This window comes from Ipomoea triloba, chromosome 15 (genome assembly GCF_003576645.1).
Source record: "Ipomoea triloba cultivar NCNSP0323 chromosome 15, ASM357664v1".
NCBI lineage: Eukaryota > Viridiplantae > Streptophyta > Magnoliopsida > Solanales > Convolvulaceae > Ipomoea > Ipomoea triloba.
The window spans coordinates 1,716,840-1,741,459 of NC_044930.1; the positions used below are offsets into that span (position 1 = coordinate 1,716,840).

The 24,620-nt window shown below is 33.0% G+C and overlaps 1 protein-coding gene and 1 long non-coding RNA gene across 8 annotated transcripts; one reads left to right on the forward strand and one right to left on the reverse strand.

The window, feature by feature from the left end:
- Positions 1-11,764: 11,764 nt before the first annotated feature.
- Positions 11,765-14,584, reverse strand: LOC116006157. Its single transcript, XR_004095065.1, has 4 exons — positions 14,212-14,584; positions 13,773-13,856; positions 13,283-13,438; positions 11,765-12,075 (listed from the first exon to the last, which is right to left on the reverse strand). It is a non-coding gene; the product is annotated as an uncharacterized LOC116006157 (long non-coding RNA).
- A 1,482-nt stretch (positions 14,585-16,066) lies between these two features.
- On the forward strand, positions 16,067-20,204 carry LOC116007530 (IQ domain-containing protein IQM2-like). 7 transcript variants are annotated; one of them, XM_031248240.1, is made up of 8 exons: positions 16,924-16,999; positions 18,295-18,360; positions 18,451-18,727; positions 18,979-19,093; positions 19,180-19,245; positions 19,331-19,419; positions 19,525-19,612; positions 19,837-20,204. In XM_031248240.1, exons 3-8 carry the CDS (start codon positions 18,456-18,458, stop codon positions 19,921-19,923), a joined length of 717 nt encoding a protein of 238 aa, XP_031104100.1. In that variant the 5' UTR covers positions 16,924-16,999; positions 18,295-18,360; positions 18,451-18,455; the 3' UTR covers positions 19,924-20,204. The 7 variants fall into 7 exon arrangements, 5 of the variants coding, with proteins under 5 accessions (XP_031104102.1, XP_031104100.1, XP_031104103.1 ...); XM_031248241.1 differs by lacking the exon at positions 16,924-16,999 and adding an exon at positions 17,039-17,814; XM_031248243.1 differs by lacking the exon at positions 16,924-16,999 and having other exon boundaries at positions 17,038-18,360; positions 19,740-20,204.
- The last annotated feature ends 4,416 nt before the right edge of the window (positions 20,205-24,620 follow it).

Below are 24,620 nucleotides of genomic sequence, written 5' to 3' on the forward strand. Positions count from 1 at the left end.
CTTGCAGTGGGAGAATGGAGGCGTACATATATTAATATTAATCTAATTTAATATAATTAATATAATATTATGTAATATAGTATATAATATTAGGTAATTCATTATTAATAGGATTATTGTGGTCCAAAAATAGGATTAATATTATTAGTAATAATTAATGTGTATATATACTATTTGGAGTTAATGTGTGTCTATGAAATTCGTGATTAAGAGCATGTCTCAAAACTAAAATTGATATTCTATTCACAATGCTTCTAATTCAAACACACATCTGAAAAACTTAATTAAAGAGAGATATATACTGTAGGAAAAAGAGAGAAACATGAATATTTGGACACAGGTAATTATTAGCACACGTAAACCTTATCTGTGCTTTATAAGTTTTCAAGAAACTCTATAAATTCTTCTCGAAATATGAGACTTAAACAGTCAAGTATAAAAGGGACTCTATACATTTTTAGAACATATCTCTCCAAAAATTCCTAGGTAAACACTCCAACATGTGGTAATCTATATAAAAGGGACTTTATACACCTTTAGTTATTATTGGGTCTAAGATGAAACATCATTAGCAAAACAAAGGTACTTCTCTCTACTCAAATTTTAGTACAGTTAAGTTTAAGTCTATATATATATGTGGTTAATAATAGATATGATGGCGGTAAGCAACAGTGTATATATATTAATGCATATGAAGTATTCAACACACTGTTAGACAGAATTATATGATACTTACATGAATTCAACACACTGTTCGACAGAACTTACATGAATCGCCGGTAAAATTCCTAGATCTACCAACTTGCACCTGAAAAACAAGAATAATTAGAACAGATCTCTAACTAGGTCAGTATAAATGATAGTGAGTTCCGGTAAAAACTTCCAGAATCAATGAATATGTAAGCATCTAGCCAATTATCAGGTTCAAAAAACTTATCTTAACCATATCATGGGAGTACCAAACCGGAACCGAGTTCTTACAACAACCCGGAATAGAACATTACACTCTTGCAGAGTATAAGGTCTACGATGCCGGAAGACAAACTCTGAACTCCCTGCAAAATCAACTCCGGCGAACTCGGACCTGGAAAAAAATAATCCGGCTACATGTAGTCACCGGGCTAAGTCTGCATGACACATAAAATCAAAAGATCCATTCCAAAATCAAGGATTTCGGAAATTATATACGCATTTAACACTCAGAATGGCAAGATTAATCGATCGAACTGGCCAAATTTTTAGAGAGAAGTAGGAGCTCATCGTGAGGGGAGTGTAAAGAGAGAGGGAAATGCTGGAATGAAGAAGCTTCTCGACAACGGATCTTTGCTCACTAACCATTTTATTATTAATCTTATTAATATTAATATTAATATTAATATTATTATCATTATTATTATTATTATTATTAGTATTCATATCTACTATAATATTATAAAAATGATATAATTTTTAAAGTATTATAATGAATTATTTTTTAGATTGTAATATTTTTTACCGTTATCCCATAAATATTTTTGGTTATTATTAGTGAGAAGAAAAATTTATTCTTTTGGTAAATAAATTGCATGTACATCTCGATATTACTTTATTTAAAAAAAAAATAAAGTTAGTATTTTTCCTAATTGAGTTGTTTTCCTAAATCTAGACAGTTAGCATAGATTAAAAAAAACGTATTTGTGGTCTCAAATACATATTAAGAATATCCATTGCCTACAAAAAGCAAAGACAGGGACAATACTGATAAATTATTTGGCAGTTACTACTGATAAATTATTTGGCAGTTAACATAGATTAAAAAGAACGTATGAAAAAATGTAGTATGCTCCTATAAAAATAATATAATTTCTTATTCAAATAATTTAATTTTTAAAATTTGTTTTATTATTTTATATGATTTAGATAGTAATATGAATTCATACAATATAGTTATTAATATATATATGTTTTTTTTTAGAGAATGTTGGCATATTGTTGTTATTGTAGTGTTAATTGGTCATTTTACAATAATTGCATGGCAAAAGTCAGGGACAAACATTAACACATGTCATTTAAATTCCAAATAAGCTAATTTTCTTTAATGTTGTCATACACAATGATTATCGACAAAAGTTAAGGTCAAACTTTAACTCATGTAGGGTTACTCTTATGTAAACCAGTTTTTGTTCATGGTCAATTGTATATTGCTGCTTCAAGGATTAGCAACCCTAAATGTTTAAGAATTTTGATAGCCAACGAAGGTGGAGGGAGTAGTAATTATACTACCAATGTTGCGTACCATGAAATTTTTGAAAATTCGTAAATTTCTAATATTAAATAATAAATCTGTTTAATCAAATTTTAGAAACGTTTATTGCATTACAATAACTTCGATTAAATAATAGCATTAGTTACATTCGCGCATCGCGCGGGTACAATACTAGTTAACTACAATAAGCAGCCCCTGATGATTGAATACTGATAAGTATCATGATTCAATATAATGATGTTGTGTTGAGTTCTTCAAAACCTAACAAATTAAAATTAAAATAACTAGTATAATTTATGTAGTAGTGTTAAGTCTATTTTAAAAAAGAAAAATAGGGTGTTATAAAAAAAGTCTCAGTTACAATGGACGAATTGAAATTCTGTTGTAAAGTGCATAAGTTCCATTATAAATCATGTTTTAATTTGCAATGGAATGCATTCCATTGAAAAAATGCTCGGTTGTTGTTAGACAATTAGTATTCACATATTGTATTAGTATTAGTTTTTGGAATTTTTTTTTAAGTGGTGTTTTAGCCTCAGATAGGTTTGTTCAAGTTTGCACTGAGACAAGCAAAATTAATTCGGATTCAACTCTTGGTCCACGAAAGAATAATATGGATTACGTTAGTCCGAATGTCTCTACATATGCTCGAGTTTAAAATTACTTCAATAATGAAAAATTATACAAATATGAAAAATTATACAAATCTTATTACTGGCTGCTATGTTTCTTTTGCAGACATTTGCATATGTTCATATGCTTTCTTGGGCCGCGTTTGGCCCATTTTTGGCCAAAACTTGGTCCGTTTCAAATTAACTACAAGTTAGGCCTATTTTTGTTGATCATCTTTTTCAATGGGCCAATTTATTTTTTTGTGGTGAAGATGATAATAATTATTAATGGGCCGGAACTTGAATATGGGTCACAACCCATTATTTAAAAGAAATTTTTTTTCTTTTCAATTTCTTCTCCTATTTTTATTTGGGCTGACCTATTTTTCAAACGTTGTCTATGTATTATTTGAGAGCGTAGAAACTACTATGTCTATGTACTATTTGAGAGCATAATTTTTACAGCATCTTTGGTATTTCCAAGCAGGAAATATTAATTTCATTATTATGTTTCTTATATATTTAAATCATAAGCCTTGTTTAATAGTTGAATATTGCTCTTTGAAGGCATATTGTTTACTGACTTCTTGACTTGACTAATATTATATAGAAACCATTTCAATTTGAATAGAAAAGTGCATTCTAATATTGTTATGGCCTATTTTGGACCATCTTTTATGGGTCAATTTTTGTGATATAATCGCAATATTTTTCACTGGCCTGCTTTTAATGGCAAATTAGAAATTATATTTTTTTTCCATAATATTCTTGATTATATGAGGATCATGCTTTTAGAATCTCTATCGACATTTCTTATCCAATATTTATGTGGTAATAATGATGATATTATGTTTTTTCATTATCATTCTTGAATTCATTTACGATATTATTGCATAATTTAGATTAATTGCATTTTTATCATAATACAAATCTACGATACTTTTGGCTATCCCTGCCAATTTGAAATATGTGAAAAGGCGATTTTGGCAAATTACCAGTGATAGTCATACAATTGTCGAACAAACGTCCTGAAGATGCCAGATAAGTGTTTTTCTCAAAGCGATATTTTATAATTATTTTGTGCATTTAGATATCATAATGTGATATTTTAATTGTCTAAAAGAATATATGACATGTATCCAAATTGATACTCAGTTTTTAGAAAGCATGTTGATAGATGCAAATAGTGATAAGATCACTCCATACGATATTGTATGTTGATAACCCTAATCATCATCATGAAACAAATTATTTGAGATAGACAATAAAATATCCTATTTTTAACTAGAGCTCTAAAATCTTAATAGAGTTTTGCCCGGAAGGCAAATTAAGTAATTATGGAGGAAAATTATCTATTTTGGGGACCTCCAAAAATTTAGAAACCACTACATATCACAAACACATAGTACATGGTTCAAAATCGCATTTCCCTATCTGCGTTAAGTTTTTCAATATCAGTATGCAGTTCTCTCTTTTCTTAGAGCCATCAAATACTTTTTATAGTTTGGTCAAATCTCCCCCTAATGCCGAGAAATGATCTTATAATAGAGTATGCAGTGAGCGTCTCTAGTAATCCTTATTATAGACTCTAAGAATGCCGATAAAATTTCATAAAATGAAAAGATCTTCAAACCCATGTATTAGTTTTATTGAACCAGGAGATTCAGAAATTGAACAAAAATCTGCTAGAAATATCAAGGAGTGACTATGTCCATAGAAATATTATTGAAATCCCCAAATAGGACTAAACTTTTCTACCGATTTTCTTTATGCCAGAAGCATTAGAAATATTATCGGTTTCAGAATTTGCAAAAACTAGATCTAGTGTAAAAATTTCGTCACTCCTAGAACATAAAATTTTATTCTGAAGATATTCGTCTGGAAGGCGAAAATCCCCAGTAAAATTGTAGGTGCACCAAATAAATAAAATACTGGGGAAGCGGAACAACCATACTCTTGGGAAATGTCATCTATTTGGTTGATAAAAATGTTGTGTATAAAAATATTTACAAAATAGTTACAGTTGTCGACAACACATTTCACCCCTATTGCTCATTAATACTTAAAATCTGGATCCAGAAATTAAAATAGTAGTTTAACGCCCGAAGCGTGCTAACTCTTTTAGAAAAGAGCAATTAAGGCATACAAATCAAAACTCGCTAAAGAAAATATACACCAGAAAGTGTTATAATGTAAAGCGAGTTGAGGGTTTTAAGCAGAAATCCAATATGGTCATAGCATTATATTCTGCTATTTAGTAAAACTAGCAGAAAATAAATCAAATATGTAGTCAATAGACACAACTATCACATATTTTATATTGAATAAGTCAATTACTAATATCCATTTTTCTCAAAAGGTGATATAATCACAAAATGATTACTTCACAAAACTATGATCTTTTCTACAAAGTCAAATTGATTGAAAATGATTTTCTCTTCAAGAAAGAAATGATAAAAATATATGAATTGCTTCGTTGACAAATTTGTGTATTTATTCTAATCCCTACCTACAAAAGTAATTAAGATTGATATGCGTAGGTTAAATTCAGGGGGAGCAACAAAAATATTATAATAATTTCATCAGTCCATATGATCATTAAGAATATGATCAAATTCAATTTTAAAGACAATCCTGAAAATTGTGTCATATCTCTTCTCTACAACTTATTGAAAACCATGCATATAGAACTTGAAGATTATTATCTTTAGGAAGAGATGAAGAATAAATTTACTTAAGACAAATCTTGAAGATTGGATCTTGAGAGGAATATAATATCAGTTGTACTCTTTTGCAATATATGAACATATGCATACTATACCATGTACTCTTTTCCTCACTAGATTTTTTTCCACAGGGTTTTTCTAGTGTTGTTTTAACGAGGCATGAGTATGATATATATAGTAACCTTAATAAGAGGGAGACATTGCAAAGAAATATGCCTTGAAGGCTTATGATTGTAGTGTTGTACTCTTTTTCCTTAACTAAGTTTTTCCCATTTCTTAAGTTAAGGTTTTAATGAGGCAACCAGTAGTATATGTGATTTCATAAATATCATGTACTTTTTTTTCTTCAACTAGGTTTTTTCCCACGAGCTTTTCCTAGTGAAGTTTTTAACGAGACATGAATATATTTTATACGATACCTTGTACTTTTTTTCTTGTATAGGTTTTTCCCACCGGGTTTTCCTATCAAGTTTTTAACGAAGCAAGATCATGATCAAATAATGTCCCAGGATGAGTGTTATAAATATTTATTATGGACATTATTATATAGTATTGTAACGTTTGTAACAGCTTGTAATTATTACCATTATGGCATTCTTAATCACCTTGTATATATATAGACTCTTGTTTTAGAAGGAGATACACAGATGAATAAAGTATTACCCCCCATGTCTACTTACTTTGTCTTTTACTTTTCCTCTGCAAATTTTCCTTAATTAATATGTTTGAGCTGATAGGTCTATTACAACATTATCTAATTATTATGTTCATTCTTGTAATCATTATTGTATTTCTATGAAAAGTGCATTTTGTTGTAATTTGGCTTATTAATTTGCTCAGTTCTCGCGTGGTGATTGCCCAGTAATTGCTTGGAGATTATATATATGATAATGTAGTGTAGAGAAGGAAAAAGGAGAAGAACAAGAACAAGAACAAGAACACAAGATCACAAAAGCTCTCAAAAGCCCCATCTTATTAATCTATCAAGATGTATATATATACAATAATACAACCTTTCATTTTCTCAACATAATGAAGGAGTTAGATAAAGGGCAAATGAAAAGTCTAAATATAATGGCCATCAATATATATATTTATAACACTCTCCCTTGGCCATTATTTTACCATACTCATGCCTCGTTAAAAACCTCGCTAGAAAAACCCTTTGGGAAAAACCTAGACGAGGAAAACAGTACACGAAATATGTTAAACCATTGTGTTGCACCGGTTGCCTCATTAAAAACCTTAGCCTAAGAAAACCCAGTGGGAGAAAAACTTAGCTAAGGGAAAAAGAATACAACCATAAGCCTTCCCGGTATAATCTTCAAGATTTCTAAAGCCGATCTTCTTGGATTGTCCATTCTAGTGTAGCTAGAGGTTGTTGCTCCCCTTGAAGATAACAATCTTCTAAGCCTACGCATTCCAATTTTATAAACATATTACTCAAAATTGGATGCAGGCATAAACTTGGTGAACATATCTGCCAGATTGTTCACGAGGGCGAACTTTCTCAACAAGAATTTTACTAATCTTCTGGAGTTCATGTGGGTTGTAAAACTTAGGTGCAATATCTTTTGTAAGGTTCTCATTAACAAACCTATTACTTGCTTGGGCAACACAATCTTTATTTGTCCACCTAGGACATTGGGGGTAAAAATATAGCATAACTAGTTTGGGACTTGGCATCATGGGATCAAAATAAAAGAGCCAGTACCCAAGTAGCCCGCTAAAACCACGTATTGGTTTCTCACATAAATATCATAATCTTTTATACCTCAAAGATGCTAGAGGATATGTTAAACATCATTTCAATATTTCATTGTAGAGGAAGCACTAAACGTTGCTAGCAATTTCATCGCAAATTCAATATCAGGCCTGACGATGCGACTATGGAACTTCTAGTTCCATAATAGTGCTCCAATAACAACGATAATGGACTTCCAGTCCCAAAATATCTTTATTATCATCTTCGAGTCTAAATAGTCGCTTATCTACTTCAAGAGATTATTGGACTACCGTTAGTGTGATAAGTAAATGATACTTATTCATATAAAATATCTTCAAGACATTTTTTCAAGTAGGCTAACTGGTATATAAAACTCTTTCAAAGAGAATCTCAATCTTCAGGTCGAGGCAATACTTGGGTTTCCCAAGTCTTTCATTTCAAAACTTTGTTTTTCAGCATGAGCTACTATCACCAAGCTCTTTATGTGCTTCAATAACATATAAACCATCAATATCGACTGAGAAGATAAAATAAATAACTCCATTAGCAATTCTTTAACGAACACATAATGGTACATATTATTTGCATATTCCTTCTTCGGAAGGAAAACACTCCGTCAATAATATTCAAGTCATAAAAAGATTTTAGTAATTTAATGATACATGTTGCGATTTTCACTTTCCTCATTTCAAAAGTGTTGAATCCATCAGGGATTTACAAATAAATATTAGCATCTAATGACCCATAAGTTTGCGGTCATGACATTCATCAACTGCATATCTAAATTTACAATTCACTGCCAATGATGTTAATTAGCGGAATGTAATGCCATATGTTGTGGGAGAGTACATTTGATTAAAATCAATTCAGGGTCTCTGCGTAAACCCTTAAGCTACTAGTCTCGCTTTATATCATACCACCAAATTGTTTGTGTTTCTCTTTTGTACAAACACCTATTTGTAACCTGCTGGGTTAACATTAAATGGTGTACATATTATAAAGAGAATACAGTTTTAGTGAGCTGAGCTGTACATGCCTTAATTGCTCCTTTATAAAGAGAATCAGGGCACTACTGGTGCCTAGCTCTGGATCCAGATTCTTATATATTGAGAGCAATTTATAAGGCAATTGTGTTGTCGGCAACTATAATATTTTTCATAAAATCTCCCATATATATAAAATTCATGGCAATTTCTAAATCAACCAGACTCTAGCCATTTCTCAGAGATATTTTTATCTGGTTGTTCCGCATCCCCAATATTATGATTTTGGGTGCACCTGTAAATTTATTGGGGGTTTTCGTCTTCTGGACGAATGTCTTCAAGACATACTTCTTTAAGAGATTTCAAGAGTGACATAATTTTCTACTAGCTAGATTTAGCTTTCCGCGGATTCTTGTCTGTTATACCAATATGTCTCCACGCTTCTAGCGTCAAGGAGCATTAGTAAATACATATATGGTCCAAGTTGGGGAAGATATATAAGACCTAGTCACTCTTCTTATCAGTATATATATTGGCATATTAGATATCTTCTGAACTTCTAGTTCAGTTTACCTCTTCTGAACTTCTAGTTCAGTCTACCTAATACGTGGGTTTAAATACTGAAGATCTTTTTCATCAATCATTCCATGAAATTTATCGGCATTCTATAAAATTTGGGCTTTTATCTCCCCCTAATGCCGTGAAACAATCTTCATCAAGTGTGCAGTTAGCGTACCTAATTATATATTGATCCTGTTAGGAATAAAATTGTAATAGTTTTGATGAGCCAATTTGTAATTTTAGAAATCCCCTATTTTATTTTTAGAGTGTAGAGTTTGGACCCGGAAGACTAGTCTTGACAATAGTTTGGTTCGAATTATTGTCTTATAGAGTTCATTTTATTATGACTCTTGTAAGTCATTTGCTTCCACTATACACATGAGTGTATATGATCCAATGGACAAAGCCTAATTATTGTTGCTAGAAAACTCAAGTTCGAATCCTTTAGAGCTCATTTTGAGCTTTGTAGAGCAAGAAAAGGAGCTAGTACTATCACGGCTCAAAGTCAATTTTTGGGTCAATGGAGGAACTCATGGAGCAACCTATGGAGCTAGTCAAAGATCAATGGAGGAAGTTTAAGTCAAATGGTCAAAGCCGAGAAGAAGTTAAGATCCATTATCTCTACACCATATGCTATACAATGCTAAGAAAGATCAAATATATTTGTTTGATGGATACGGCCAAATGAGCTGAAATAGAGAAATGGTTAAAGACTTGAGCATATACCTAATGGTCCAGCTTTGGAGCTAGTCACACGGCCAAGTCTTTGGAGCTAGTTTTTGGTCAATAGAGCAACTTATGGAGCTAGTTTGGTCAATGGAGGAAGTCAAGGTCAACATAGAGCAACCTTGCATGGACTACACACGCGTGAACACTACATCATTTTTACACGCGTGAAGGCTAATTTAAAGCACTTTGGAGCAACTTATGGAGCAACCTAAAGTGGAATTTATATTTAACCATTTTTGCATGGTTCATATTTATTCTAGTACGTGATGCTATGAACCAGAAGAAATCTGAAGGTGGTGATTTTCTGAAGATCATTGTTCATACTCAAGCAAGAGCCACCCGGAAAAATATTTTAAGATCAACTTGCCCAAGATCAAATCAAGAATACAACAAAGTCAAAAATATCAAGCTCTGAAGGATACAAAGTCTGCAATATCAAGCTGAGAAGGCAACAAAGTCAAAAATTGGAGGCTACAGGTTTCAAGGATCAATCAAGCCGTAAAGGAAGACTTTGTGAGCAATTTACAGAGGTGATTTGTCAAAAGTTACCAGCGACATTAAATGTGCAGATCAAATTGGAGATTTTATCAGATCAAATTGGCAAGTTATCAGATCAACGGTATGGTCATTAAATGAGAAGGTATGGCCATCAAGATCAGATTGGAATAACCAATCAGATCAAGTGAACGTTCAAAATTTGAATGTTCATAACGGGCAAATAATTCTTTGAATTATAAGAAGCCCAAGAAGACTTGAAGACAAGCACGGGAAAATATAGAGATAACAAAGATATACAGCACTACGAACCAAAAACGTGAAAATCAACAAGTGGTGCTACTGAGCGGTGAATGCGATAAAAATACAAAGTGTTGAGATGTTGAGCTATACACGAGAGGAATTCAAGTCTTAGAAAAGAAATCTTTATTTCTTTGAACAACAGTTGTATCTCTACCGAGGGTAGAAAGGAGTGTAGCTGGGTGCGTAACACTCGGGTGAACTAAGTGCAGCTTTGTGCGTAACACTTGGTTTAAAAATATGTTATAATTAACTAAGATTTAAAATTTTTACATCTAATTAGCTTTTTGTTTTTGTTTGTTTTTTCTTTTTTGGTTTTGTTTATAAATCTAGTTTAGTAGGCTTTATTACCCTAGCCTATTTTGGAAGCTTAGCTTGAACTGGCCAAATTACCAGGCATGGAATTCGGATAATATATTTTGGATGCATGAGTGGGACACGCATGGGAGATATTCCCATGCTCTTTTCAATCAAACCCAATATTTTACCAAAGCGTTGGAATTGTACGGTATGCATAATATCGTTTATGCGTTATGGGATGCTGGCATGGTGCCCGGAAACGTGGCCCTACTAGGAAAAGCCCGGATTCTAAAAGCGATGCGACGCGCCACAAATTTTTACGTTGGACTTCAGTGTGTCCAAGTCGATGGTAATGAGGTCCTAACAGAAGTTCGTCTGTGTTTCAATGCAGATGGTACTTCCATGATTAATTGCCCATCTGTAATTGGTGGAAGATGTCCTGAAAAGGACATCTTGTATATCTCCTGATGAGGACATTAAAATTTATTTTGTAATGTATTTTTTTTTTTTTTTACAAAAATAATTATCTCCTTTTATTAAAAGCAAATTCCCACAAGCAATCTATACTCTCTTTTTTGTTTTTTGTTTTTTTTTTTTAAATACCGTTTCAGTATCTACAATTCATGAGATAAGATTATCGAAGCTTTGATACGATAAGATCATCAAAATTAATCCAACCTCACTACATCTTGTAAATTGATGAATCTTTTGAATTGATGAATCTTTTGACTTCATGTTTAAACGACTCAAATCGTGTTTATGCTCTTTAAAATACACGCTTAAAAAAGATTTATAGTGTAGAAACTTATAGGAGAAATATCATAGAATCTAATTCTTTACAACAGTCTTGTTACATACTCAAAATGTACCAAAAGTAGTATTTTTATATAAATCTCTTATCTCTTATTATAATAAAGAGAGGGGATTGGCCTGTTAAAATGCCTCATTCTCCCGCCCAAAGGATTCTGACTTTTTTTCCTTTTAAATAAACAAGTAAACTGATTTTGAATGTTTAATGTCAGTATTAATTATTTTGTATTATTCCATTTTCCAATGCCATTAATAGCCTTTTAACTGATAAAGATATAGACTGATTAAAACAAGGCATTAAATAGTATCATTTCCCGATGTGTTGCTTACTTTTACAAGTTACAATAAAAGGCATGCTAAAAAAATAATGATTACATCTTTTGAATCTAAATTTTGGTGGGAAATAGCCTATAAATACTAATGTCTTAAGCATTTTCCAGTGTGCACTTCCTACATTATTTGTGTTTCTCATTTGTTTTGGGAAGGAGTGGACTAGGAGAGGCAAAAATGATAGAACCCCTTCTTTAAGAGTTTCAACAGCAACACAGCATACCAAACAATTTATATCCCTGCATTACCAAGAGTACACCTGAAATTATCAAGAGTAAAGTATGAATCTCCAATAGCAATATTTATTTATTTACATTTACTAAATATATTCCAACACCTTGGTGATGAAAGATTGAGAGGATACATATTTTGGTGTAATTTTCACAGAAAATTAACTAAATGTATGCCTTCTTTAAGTTCTGATAGAGTGGATAGCTTTAGTAGATAAATTTTGGATTGCTTGAAAGAATACACACCCAAGTTCATTGAATTGAACAAAGTGAATTGTGTGACTAATATTGATAAACATAACCACATGTAGGCCGCCATAATAGAGTTGATGTTTTGACCAGAATACATACTAAGGGTGTGTTTGGTTGGGGGTTTAGGTATAAGGAATGGGTATGAAAGTGATTGTTTGTGTTTGGTTGATAGGTTTTGTGAATGCTACTATGGGTTTGGAATACCCCATTAATGACAAAACCCATACCCTTATTAAATAAGGGTTTCATCTCCCTTCCTCCTTTCTTCCTCAACTATTAATAATCATTCCCATTCCACCCAATTACCAAACATGTTAAATACTTTCACCAAAACCCATTACCATTACCAAGTATTTGATACCCATTTCGATTCCGATTCCTATGTGCGAACCAAACGCACCCTAAGATTTACTATTGAGTGTGTTATCTCATCAGAATTATTTGGCAAAGTGCTCACCCATTGATGAAAAAGGTTATGGCCTAATCACTGGAAACAACTTTGTATCCATCAAGAAAGCAACTAAGCAAGGACAGTAGAAGTCTCTTTCAATGCCAAAAAGGAGTAGAAACTAAAGCTACAATTAGGTGGGGAGAAAACTAAAACTGCAATTGAACTAAAGGTACTCATCAATGGTGTAGCTTTAATTGTTGGTTTTATTTAACATATTTTTTGTATGCTTTATTAACCTTTTTTTTTTGCAGGGATTCTTAAATAATTATTCTGCAAAATTGATAAAAGACATTTGTTATTGCTTTACAATTAGAAAAGTAAGTATGTGTAAGGTGTATTAGGCATCTAATTTTCCAATTGTACTAAAGGGTTATTGTTCTGTTCTAATAGGATATTTCCTCACTTTCTTTATATCTCAAATATATGTGAACTTCTATTATGCATTCATCAACTATAGAAAGCATAACAAACACCAAGTATAGTCATTAGCAGATGCAGGCATGCAGCAGATAGACACATAAAAATCTATAAACCTTTTTTTCAAGAACACGAGTCAGCTTAGCAAGGAATTGAACATCAGCTCCCTTTGGTTGGTTCTGTCCCACTGTGCCAGGTTGAGAATGTGACATCTGCTGAGCAGTTTCACTAGACCCAATTTTAGCATGCCCATCAACATTTGCTGATTCCACCTGGTATAGAAGGTTTAATGGATTTCATTAATTGAAAGAATGATCCAAATAATAGATTCATTCATCAAGAAACTAGCTCATACTACCACATCTTTGATTTAAAAAAATGAAAAAAACAGATAAGATATGTTATACTCGGTATTAGGACTAAACTATAAACAGATAAATCTTTAAAAGTCAAAAAAAATAAAACATGGTAACATTTGAGCTTTGATTTCCATACATGACTACCTTCTGCAGTACATTCATAAAAACAAATGTAAAGATTTCCAGCATGATCAAGCAGAAGACAAAAATTACAAAATGAGAAAAAGGATATGCATGAGTATAACACCTATGGAAGTATTGATGCCCCTCCATATGCAACCACTATTTTTAATCCTGTCTCATAAGAAAACTTCCTGGCCTCTTCATGTATCTACATTCAAATCCCACAAAATGCATCAGTAATCTAGCATAAGCCTTTGATAGTAACAAGCTAATACTTAGTAAAAACACACACACACACACACACACACACACACACACACACACACAAAAAAGAGAATGACTGAGGTAAAGGAAAAGAAAAGTAAAGGGTGAAAGCTATGACCAGGTATTCATGTAGCAAAATCCAGAAAACTTGAAAGGAATATTAAATGTAAACAAACAAAGCCACATAAATAATACATAAGGAGTAAACCTGACTAGAATGAATTGAAAACGCTCGACATGAAGAATAAAAAAACAAAAATTAAAAGCCCCAATAGAGAAAGAGTTCAAAGCCAGTCAACCTGACAAGAAAGCTCTCTGGTAGGGGGCAGATTTAGAGCGAGGGGAGAAACGACTTTGGAATTCCTGAACCCTCTTCTACCAGGTTGACTGGGCCTTTCTACCAGCACCTTCGAGCATGAAAGCGCTGAGGGCATGGAGTCGGAGACGCAGAGGGCGGAGAATCGGAAACGGAGAGGCTGCAAGACAGAGAGAGACGATGAGAGCGCCAAGGTCAGAGAGCTGGATACGCCGATGGTGGAGAGCCGGAGACATCGAGGCGGAGAACAGCAGAGGCTGCGAAACAGAGAGAGACGATGCGAGGGTGAGAGGGGAAGAGTGCGCGATGGGTAAGGGACTAAGGGCGGCAGAGGATGGGTGTTAGGGTTAGGGCTGTGTTTGGGTGTGCGTGTCTTTACATATACTCCGTAATATTTTTTAAAATTTTGTTTTTTTTTTTTAAATATGATAAATTATTTTATATTTAATTTAGATTTGTACAAATAATTATTTTATATATTTATTTAAGTTTAAACTTAAATAAATATATGATAGAATTTAATTATTTGTATTATGTCATAATAATTTGATTTTATTCAAATTTATTATTCTTTGTTCAAATTAAAATTATCATAATACACTTAATTATAATTTAAAAAATTTTAAAAATAAGATAAAGTATAATAAAATATAATTTGAAAATCTTTTAAATGTGTAATCAACATCAAATATTGAATGAAATCATTTATATCAATTTTTTTTAATTAAAATATTTGAATTAATTATTTTTCATAGGAAATGAACATAATTATTAAATAACAAAAGTTTAAAAATGAATAATATGCTCATATTTCTTTTTGATATATAAAATTTAATAACATTAATAGTTCCTAATAATATATCATAATTTAATTATTTTAAATATTTAATTTGTGCATCACAGAGCTCTCCTCATGCTTTTCTACAAGGGTAATAGAATGAAAAGAAAAAGGGAAACATTTGACATTTTAAGATAAAACATTGTCCTGTGTCACTTGAACCACAAGTTCTTTGTTCCATATTATTATAGATTCTCTTCATAAATTTTTTTAAAAAAAGTCTAAAGTATCCAAATGCAACAAATAAATCTCTGTACACTAATACCAATAAAAAATGACTAAAATCTATCAAGAAAATTATATTGGTTTATCAAGAGAATTGCATCAACATGTAAATCTTAAAAATTATCCACTACACATAAATCAATTTGAAAGTTTACACATAGCAATGAATTATAACTACATTCTTATGACATCACAAATTCACAACATATAAGTTTAATTATGTAGCTTTTTGTACATGTTTTATACTTAATTTATTATTTGTCAGAAAAGAATGAATTTACATGCAATCACATATTCATATCATTTAGTTAATATTGTATACGAGCTTAATACTCTTAGAGTATATTCTTATATAATTGATCGAATTAATACCGTGTATCGCACGAGTGAAATTTTAAATACTTTGTATTTAAGTCTTTTAATATAGTTTATTATTTTTAGTAATTAACCACCTTAAATATCAATTTATATTTTCATTACAAATATTTATGTTTGTAATTTTATCATATCAAAACAACATAATTTTTAAAAAATAAAACTTTATAAATGAATAAACATCATATTTCTTTATTATATATGAAATTTAATAATATAAATAACTTTCAATAACATTAAATTATTTTAATATTTCAAATATTTAGTCCGTGCATTGGGTGGCATACTAGTTTAATGAACAATAAAGAAACTTCTGGTGCGGTGGTGCCCCAATCAAAGGGGAGATTTAATGACTTTCTCTAATGTGGGGGCCACTTCGGACCACCCCCCACTTGTCAGCTACGTGTCAAAATACTCCAAGCAAGTCTCACTCTCCCAAGTTCCAAAACCATGGAGGCACAGTGAAAACTGAAAAGCCTTCGTGTTTGGATACAATAATTCAAGAAAACCCTAGATTCACGCACCCAAATCTTCAATTCCATCAAAACTTGATGAAAAAATGGATCTTGAAGAGTGGGAAGTGGTGCCGGAGGATGGGTTTCTGCAAATCCATGATGACGGCGCCGGGAAGAAGATATTTTCCAGGAAATACGGCGCCGCTCCGACCAGTCATGTCTTCAAGATGAACTACTTCGTCTGCCCCCCGCCGGAAAATCCGGCCAATCAATTCTTCGAAACTACAACCCAATTGCTCCCCCTCCCTCTCCCGTCGGTGATGATATGGCGGCGATGGAGGCTGAGCCGGATCGGGTGTCGCAGGTTTTCTTCAAGAAAATTAAGGGAACTGGACTTCCCCAAGTCCAATAACAGCGCCGGAGAAGTATACAAAGCTGATCAGGCCATGGACGGCAAGAATTTCTTATCATCACCAAGATCGGCGGTTGAAGATGATGATGGTGACAGTAGTGATCATGAAAATGGTGGCCTGAATCTACTGAACTGGAGCATGACCGGAGTTGGAGCTATTCTTTCCTTTGGAGTGGCCGCCGTTGTCTCTACTGTCTGCATCCTCATCGCCGGAAACCGGAAAAACCACCGGCAGAATCACAAACTCCGGCTTCAAATCTACACTGATGACAAGGTCAGAAATTCTGCAAATTAATGTCCCTTTTATATAAAAAAAAAATCAAAAATCATTGCTTCAATTGATCTAACACCCTAAATTTATAAATTTCCATGTTATGTCAGAGGATCAAGCAAATGGTGCACCATGCAACAAGGTTGAATCAAGCAAATGGTGCACCATCAACCAGAGCTCACATCACAATTGGAGGTTATTACGATGCACTTTAAAATCAATTTGGATCTCTTATATTTTTAAACCTAAGTATAAATAAATTCTAGACTTTCATATCTTATCAGGAGAAAAAAATGATTATATATTTCTACAATTCTCCTTCTGGATTGCTACCAATATATTTATGCTTGATGATGTTGTGTTTATTAACATATGCAATATGATATGCATGATACTTTCCTTCATCCACCAATATACTACAAAGTGCAAACAAGTGTTACATTAATCCATCGTCTGTGTACCCTTTACATGAGGAATCTCTTGAGACACTTGTACACTACAAACAAGAGCTACATTAATTCATTATGTCTGTGTATCCTGTCTATGAGAATCTCCAAGATTCTAGCATCTAATTGAGGAATCCATAAAACTGATAAAACCATTTACATCAGCAGACCAGACAGATTCTGGCAACTTGTTTAACATATATCATACATTAACAAATATAGAACTAGACAATCTATGAGGAATCTCTTGAGACACTTGTATGCTCCTCTTCAAGTACATTAACCAGACACTTGTATACATTTAACCTTTTGTTTATAATTCTGCCCCATCAAGTTTTACAGTTGTCTTCAAGTACACTAACCAGTTCATAAACTGTTAGTAATTAACAATGTTTAATATTGCAGTAAAGGGTAGGCTGTTAAGGAGGTCCTGTCATGTTGCCCAAAACAATCTACCATTTTTAGTTGATCCCTGAGCTCACATTTCCTGATTTTATTTGTTTCAAGCAAAACCTTCCTTTTAACCCTATCACATTATCATCTGGTTAGGCATTCTCTGATAAGGTAATCAAAAATGCTATCTTTATTTATGTCTTTGTGCTTTGAACATTGGGTTTGGGTCGATTTAAGGTTTATGATAGACTTATGAATTTCTGGGCATTTTTTTTAAAATTTTTATTTTAATTGTGGGGGGTTTGATTCATTTCCATTTGAATGTATTGGTTGGAAAATCCAGTCTGCATCAAATATTGGCTGATACCATTAAAATGTCCTCTTTTTTTTTTTTTTTTTTTTTTTTTTCTGTTGAATGAATGTAATGATGCATTTGAACATTGGGGTTTGTTGCTTTGAAATGTATTTTAGGCAAATGGGATGAACCTTCAAACTATGACAATGGAGGTGCCATATCAATGTGTTATAAGATCAAACCTAGAAACTTATTATTGAAATTGCTTTCTCTGTCAATGTTTCATGGTATGATTTGAGTCCTTATCCCACCATTGTGAAACTAATTCGGATTCGAGCCTCGGGTTGCTCTTGCAGAGTTAGAGTTTGATCCTTAGGGGAAGGCTGGCCTATTTTTGCAAAAAGAAAAAGGAAAAAAAAAAGGTAATTTTTTAAAAATTGTTTCTGCTTTAGATAGGTTTTAAATTTCCTCCTAGTTATTGATAATCTTTGTATATGCCTTTTTGGTCTCAGGGAAGATGATCCTTGAAGGGTCTCTAAGCTTTAAAGGCAGTGAAATGGAGACCAAGATCTCGTTGGTATCTCCCCTTTTTCATAAGGAAAACAAGGAAATGGTTATATCAGACGGCATATCTTGTGAAAAGTTGCCTACACCGGATAGCACGAAAGTGTTACCTCCCAACACCTCTAACCAAAGAAACCTGGCTGCCCTGAAGTTGCAGAAAACGTATAAGAGTTTTTGCACACGAAGACAACTAGCAGACTGTGCTGTCCTAGTAGGGCAAAGATGGTAAGTTATAAGTACCCATTGCTTATTATGGGATCTTATACGTCTAGGAACTGAGTTTTTCCATATTCATATAATGCTTCCGGTAAAAAAAGTACCAAAATTGAACTAGAATTCTCACATTTTGTAAAATTTTAGAGTAATACAACTGATATATAATGGAAGTTTTCCAATTTCCATAGAGGCTTCATAGAATTTTCTTGATTCTTGCATGAGTTTGGATTCTGAGTTAGCGTGCTTGGCATTATATGCAGGTGGAAGCTTTTAGATTCGGTTGAACTCAAGCACAATTCCGTTTCCTTCTTTGACATTGAGAAGCCTGAAACGGCTGCTTCTCGTTGGTCAAGAGCAAGTGCAAAAGCTGCTAAGGTAAGGATTGGGTTTCCCTATTCTTTTAATATACTTTTGGGATTTTATTATTTAGTTCAAAACTTGAGGTTTTGCTCATTTGAAAGGTGGGAAAAGGTTTGTCGAAGGATGAGAAAGCACGTAAACTTGCTCTGCAGCATTGGCTCGAAGCAGTAAGTTCCCTTTGCAATTATTTAATCATATTAAGTTTTGTTTTGTTGAGACTTTTCTGATGTTCCATTACTGCTCTGTGAATAGATTGACCCTCGTCATAGCTATGGCCACAATCTTCAATTTTATTACGCCAAGTGGCTCCAGCGTGAAAGCAGACAGCCCTTCTTCTATTGGTAAGTTTTATCTTCAACTTGCAAAAGATTGATACACACTTTGCTTTAAGTTTTAGTTAATCTAAAGTTCTAAACTCCTTTCCCCGTTATCAACTCCCATTGCAGGCTGGACATAGGTGAAGGTAAGGAAGTAAACCTCGAGAGATGCTCGAGATGCAAACTTCAACAGCAGTGCATTAAGTATCTTGGACCGGTAAGTTTCTTGCAGAAAGCATATGATTTTCCTAGAACCGTACAATAACCGTGCCAATTACTATGAATGTCAGATTCAATTTCGTAAATGAAATGGAGATATGACCACCCTTCTTCCTAATTTGCAGATTTAAGGCATCTAGTTGTTCTCCTAACATGATTTATGAAAACGTCCGAGAATATGGCTTGAACGATATTCACCAATCGTTTAATGTGGTGTCACAGGTAGTAAGACAGACATATGAGGTCATAGTGGTAGAGGGGAAATTTATGTATAAGCAGAGCGGGAAGCTGCTTGACACAGACATATGAGGTCACCTCAATTTCTGCTTTCTGTGCTTCTGGGGATGGAGTTAGCCTGCTCATCTTGTTAGAAATTACATACACTATATAACCATCCATCATTTTCCTCATCATATAGGTGGGCCATTCGTGCTTAGCCCACCTATATGTATATTAAATATTTAATTATTGATAATGAATATTAAGGTAGCTTGTTGAATGATGTCTTAGGATCAAATGTTATCATTTCGATATATATAAGTATTATTAACCACTGGACTTAAAACTATAATTACAATTTCTTTATTGAACTCTCCCCATATATTGAACTCTTAACCCATAGGCCATATAGAACAACCACAATATACAAGTAATAAACTATCTATCACAAATGGAGAATTGCAATTTGCAACTTACCCAGGGATGTGCTGATCGAGATTTTATCCCGAATACTGGTAAAGTTTATGATGCGATTTAAATGTGTTTGTAAATTTTTTTATATTTTAATAGAAAGAGATCGTGACTTTACACTATGAAATTAATCGAGTAAAAATGATGATTTTGTTGTTCTAGAGCTTGACGCTTATTGTGATTGGCCAGATGTTAATAATTTATATAATTTGGTTTATAAAGAATCTAAGTTTGATGAGATCGGACGCATAAAGTTAAACATAACAAATTCAGGAACAAGGTATGTCATATGTTGTGATGGCATGTTATGTTTGATTCTTGGCAGAGGTGATATGATTCTCCATCTTAGTGATGATACAGACTTGATTTTTTATATTCTGATATGGAATCCATTTATTCGAGAAACTAAGAATTTGGTACCTGCCATAAAAAAATCAATGTGATACATGAAGGGTTTGGATTTGGGTTGTCTAAAAACATGTCTTGGAAGATTGTGATGCTTTGGTATTTTAAATATCGACATCTTCAAAGCAAGGATAACTATGAAATTGTAATGGTTTGTAGCCAAATTGGTGATGGTTCATGGGGTTGGAGACAAATTGATGAGGCTCCGCATGTTCCTGTGCATTTCGATCAGAGTTTTTATTTAAAAGGGAGGTATTACTGATGGTCTGGTGGCCCGACAATTGGCTGGCGACCCTATAATGGGATGTTTGGTTTGGTTTGACTTTAGTGATGAAATTTTTGGGATAATCGAGTTCCCATCTTATTGCAAGGTTGCTTCGGTTACCATCATGAATGACGACATAGCTTCTTATTGCAAGGTTGCTTCGGTTACCATCATGAATGACGACATAGCTTTACTTAGTTATAGCGGTTATGCAAAGGTTGGGGACTGCATTGAGATTTCGTTAATGAATGAAAACGATGGTAATATTGATTGGCATAAGCATGCAAGCATAGACTGCACCAGAAGTATTGAGTATCATAAGTATTGGAGTCTAAAAGGAAACCGGGATGAAGTTTGGAATCCAATAGGGATTTGGAAGTTGGGAGGTCGTGATCATTTGCTTGTATGTTCGGGATATGAAGGTAATAGGAGGGAAAACAAAGATAAGGGTTTCATAGCGTATGTAATTTCCATTGATCTAGATAGTAACACAAGAATGGAAGTTTGTTTATTTAACTAGAGATGGGAGGACTATTAATATTCTTTCATACCCCGATGGTTTTGTTCAAGTTTGTATTGAGACGAACAACATTAATTCGACTCTTGGTCAAACACTGTCGCAAGCTAGCTAGCTAGGATCTATGTACTGTATTGCTTTAATTTCTCTTTCTACAAATTTTGATATATAATAAAGTTTAATATTAACTTTCATTCTTGCATTTCTCTCATCCGATCCGCAAGAGTATATCTAACGTTAATTTACATATAATTGTTTTGCATTCCAAAGTGTTTTTAATGAAGTTTGCTCACACAAAGGTAGAAGACACAACACACAAGATGTGTGATGATGAAGAAGGTATAACACAAAAAGGTGTGATTAAAACCTTCCTATAAATAAACATACAGTATTATATATCAATCAAAAGTTAGAAAAGCTTGGATTCCAACTTAATCTTGGGGATTGCTCTGTGGATATTGCTGAAGCTTGGGCTGTTCTCATGGGCCTAAAGATTGCTTGGCAAAGAGCTGGCACTAATATCATCATCCAAAGCGATTCTAAAAATGTGGTTAAATGGATTAACGACCCTCTTTTCGACGCTACTGGAGGCGGCACTTTAAACAATATTATTTTTGAGTGCAAAAGTTGGATGAAAAGGAGCTGGAATGTTAAATGTGTTCATGTTTTACGGGAACAAAACCAAGTCGCGGACTGGCTGACGAGAAATCAAGGAGCAGATACCAATTTGGTTTTGCTAAACTAGTGCCCAAATACTATTCTTGATGAGTTTGTCCGTAGAGATCGTATTGGGGGTCCGGTCGCCCGTGGCGATTAATTTTGTTGTTTTGCTTTCTGGGGCCTTGCCCTTCCCTTTGTTACAAAAAAAAAAAATAATAATAATAATAATAATAATAAAATTAGAAAAGTATTCTATCACTTGTGTGACAATTCAGACAAAATAAGAACGTTTATCTTTTATTACTTGTATAACAAAGTTGAGTATGATGCTTTTGGGTCATAATTTGGCCACCTGGGTATTGCGAAATATTTTGGTGATAATTGATGAATGATGTAAGCAAATTTTTTATATTGTTTAACTAAAACTTAAAATTTTTACATGTAGTTAATTTTATTTTTTTTAGCATAATGCATTTAGTTTGCAGTGACGGCATCTTATATGTATCGGCCTAAGGTTTACAGTTGATTAACATGATGAGAAAGAAGCTAACAATATTCTTAAATGTTCGGGTGAGACTTGTTTGCATTTGTTCCTGATTATCAAATTTACAATAGTATAAGAATTGAGAAAATTGTCATTTTGGTCCAATGACTATTGTAGTAGTGTTAATTGCTATCCGCGACTTTCAAAAATGTTAATTGCGTACCTTGACTATGCATTTTTTCTCAATTTTGGTCACGCCGGCCAAATTGCCGGCCAAATGTGACCGGAAAATATTAATAAGCCAAATAAGGAGGGTATTTTAGTCATTTTACTCCACTTTTCTTTGCCCTCCGACAATCCATTGTTGAAGTTGTCGTCGTCGTCCTTCGATCATCTCCCCATGTTCAGAAATGAAGTGTTTCTTCTTCACAGCACTATTCTTCATCATCTCCATGTTGTTTCTCCAACAAATCTCCTTCGCAGATGCCCAGAAAGGAGAAATCAAGATGGCATGAAAGTGAAAATTGATTTGATTTGCGCACAACATTTATGATCAGACTACAAAAAATAAAATTTGGAACATGGGGAGAAACAAATATTGTAGCCCATAAATGAGAAATTGAGAAGATCTGCACACACATCGAAGACATCATACAACAATTGCGATTCAAGTTCTTAGGTCAAAATTTAAAGTGAAGAACACCAATTACAATTGCGACATCATACAGCAATTGCGACATCATACATCGTATGCACGGCGGCGTATCAGTTTTGGCCGAATTTCAATTTTCAATTTCTCCGCCGCCGCCGTCCGCCCGAAAGAATGGGCTGGAGCTTGAACGACTCGGGAATAATAAACTTGGGAGAGGGCACTTCTTGAGTCTAAGTTATCCTTGGAGCTTAAACATTGGTTGCTGGAAAATCTGGAGATCCAAGAAATTTGATAATATTGAGGTTGGCTTTTTTATTTTGTGTTCGATCGCCGGAAAAATATGGGCAGCAGAAACAATCGCCGGAGAAGAAAGAAAAGTGGAGTAAAATGACTAAAATACCCTCATTATTTGGCTTATTAATATTTTTCGGTCACATTTGGCCGGCAATTTGGCCGGTGTGACCAAAATTGAAAAAAATGCATAGTCAAGGTACGCAATTAACATTTTTGAAAGTCGCGGATAGCAATTAACACTACTACAATAATCATTGGACCAAAATGGCAATTTTCTCTATAAGAATTGATTAAATTTGATCAATTTATTAGTATAAAGTCTATTGTAAAACTTTGATCAATTTTTTAGTATAAAGTCTATTGTAAATATTTTGTGATGATATAATGTGAACTAATTAAATTAGGTACATAAACCTAACCATTTGTATTTGTGAACAAGAACATATATAATTATAAGAATATAGTAGAAGCCTCTAATCTCCCTCGCCCAATACCAACACAGCAACACTCATGAAAGCTGGTAATTTTTATTTTTATTTTTAGTTTGTTTCAATAAAAAAATTCAAATAAAATGAATATGGTAGGCATTTTCCCACGGAATTAAATTCAATTGTATTATATTATTGCTTGTATTCTATACAATCTCATAAATAAATAGTTTAAAATTAACTCACATAATTAAGTCACAACACTTCATTAAATATTGTTATTAAATATTATAACAATAATAACAATTAATAAATAATTAAATAATAAGAACACTTATAGCATAATTATCATCAATGTTTATATTTGAATTAGAATTTAGAACGAGATTTTGGAGGTAGAGGATTAGGATTAGGGGTACGATGTAAACAAATCAAATATTTTTAGTTCAATTCGTGATTCGAATTCTAATTATTCGAATACGAATCCGAATTCGAATACATATTTCGAATCGAATACGAATGAAAAGTATTTGATTCAAATATATTTGGATATATATATATATATATATATATATATATATATATATATATATATATATATATATATATAT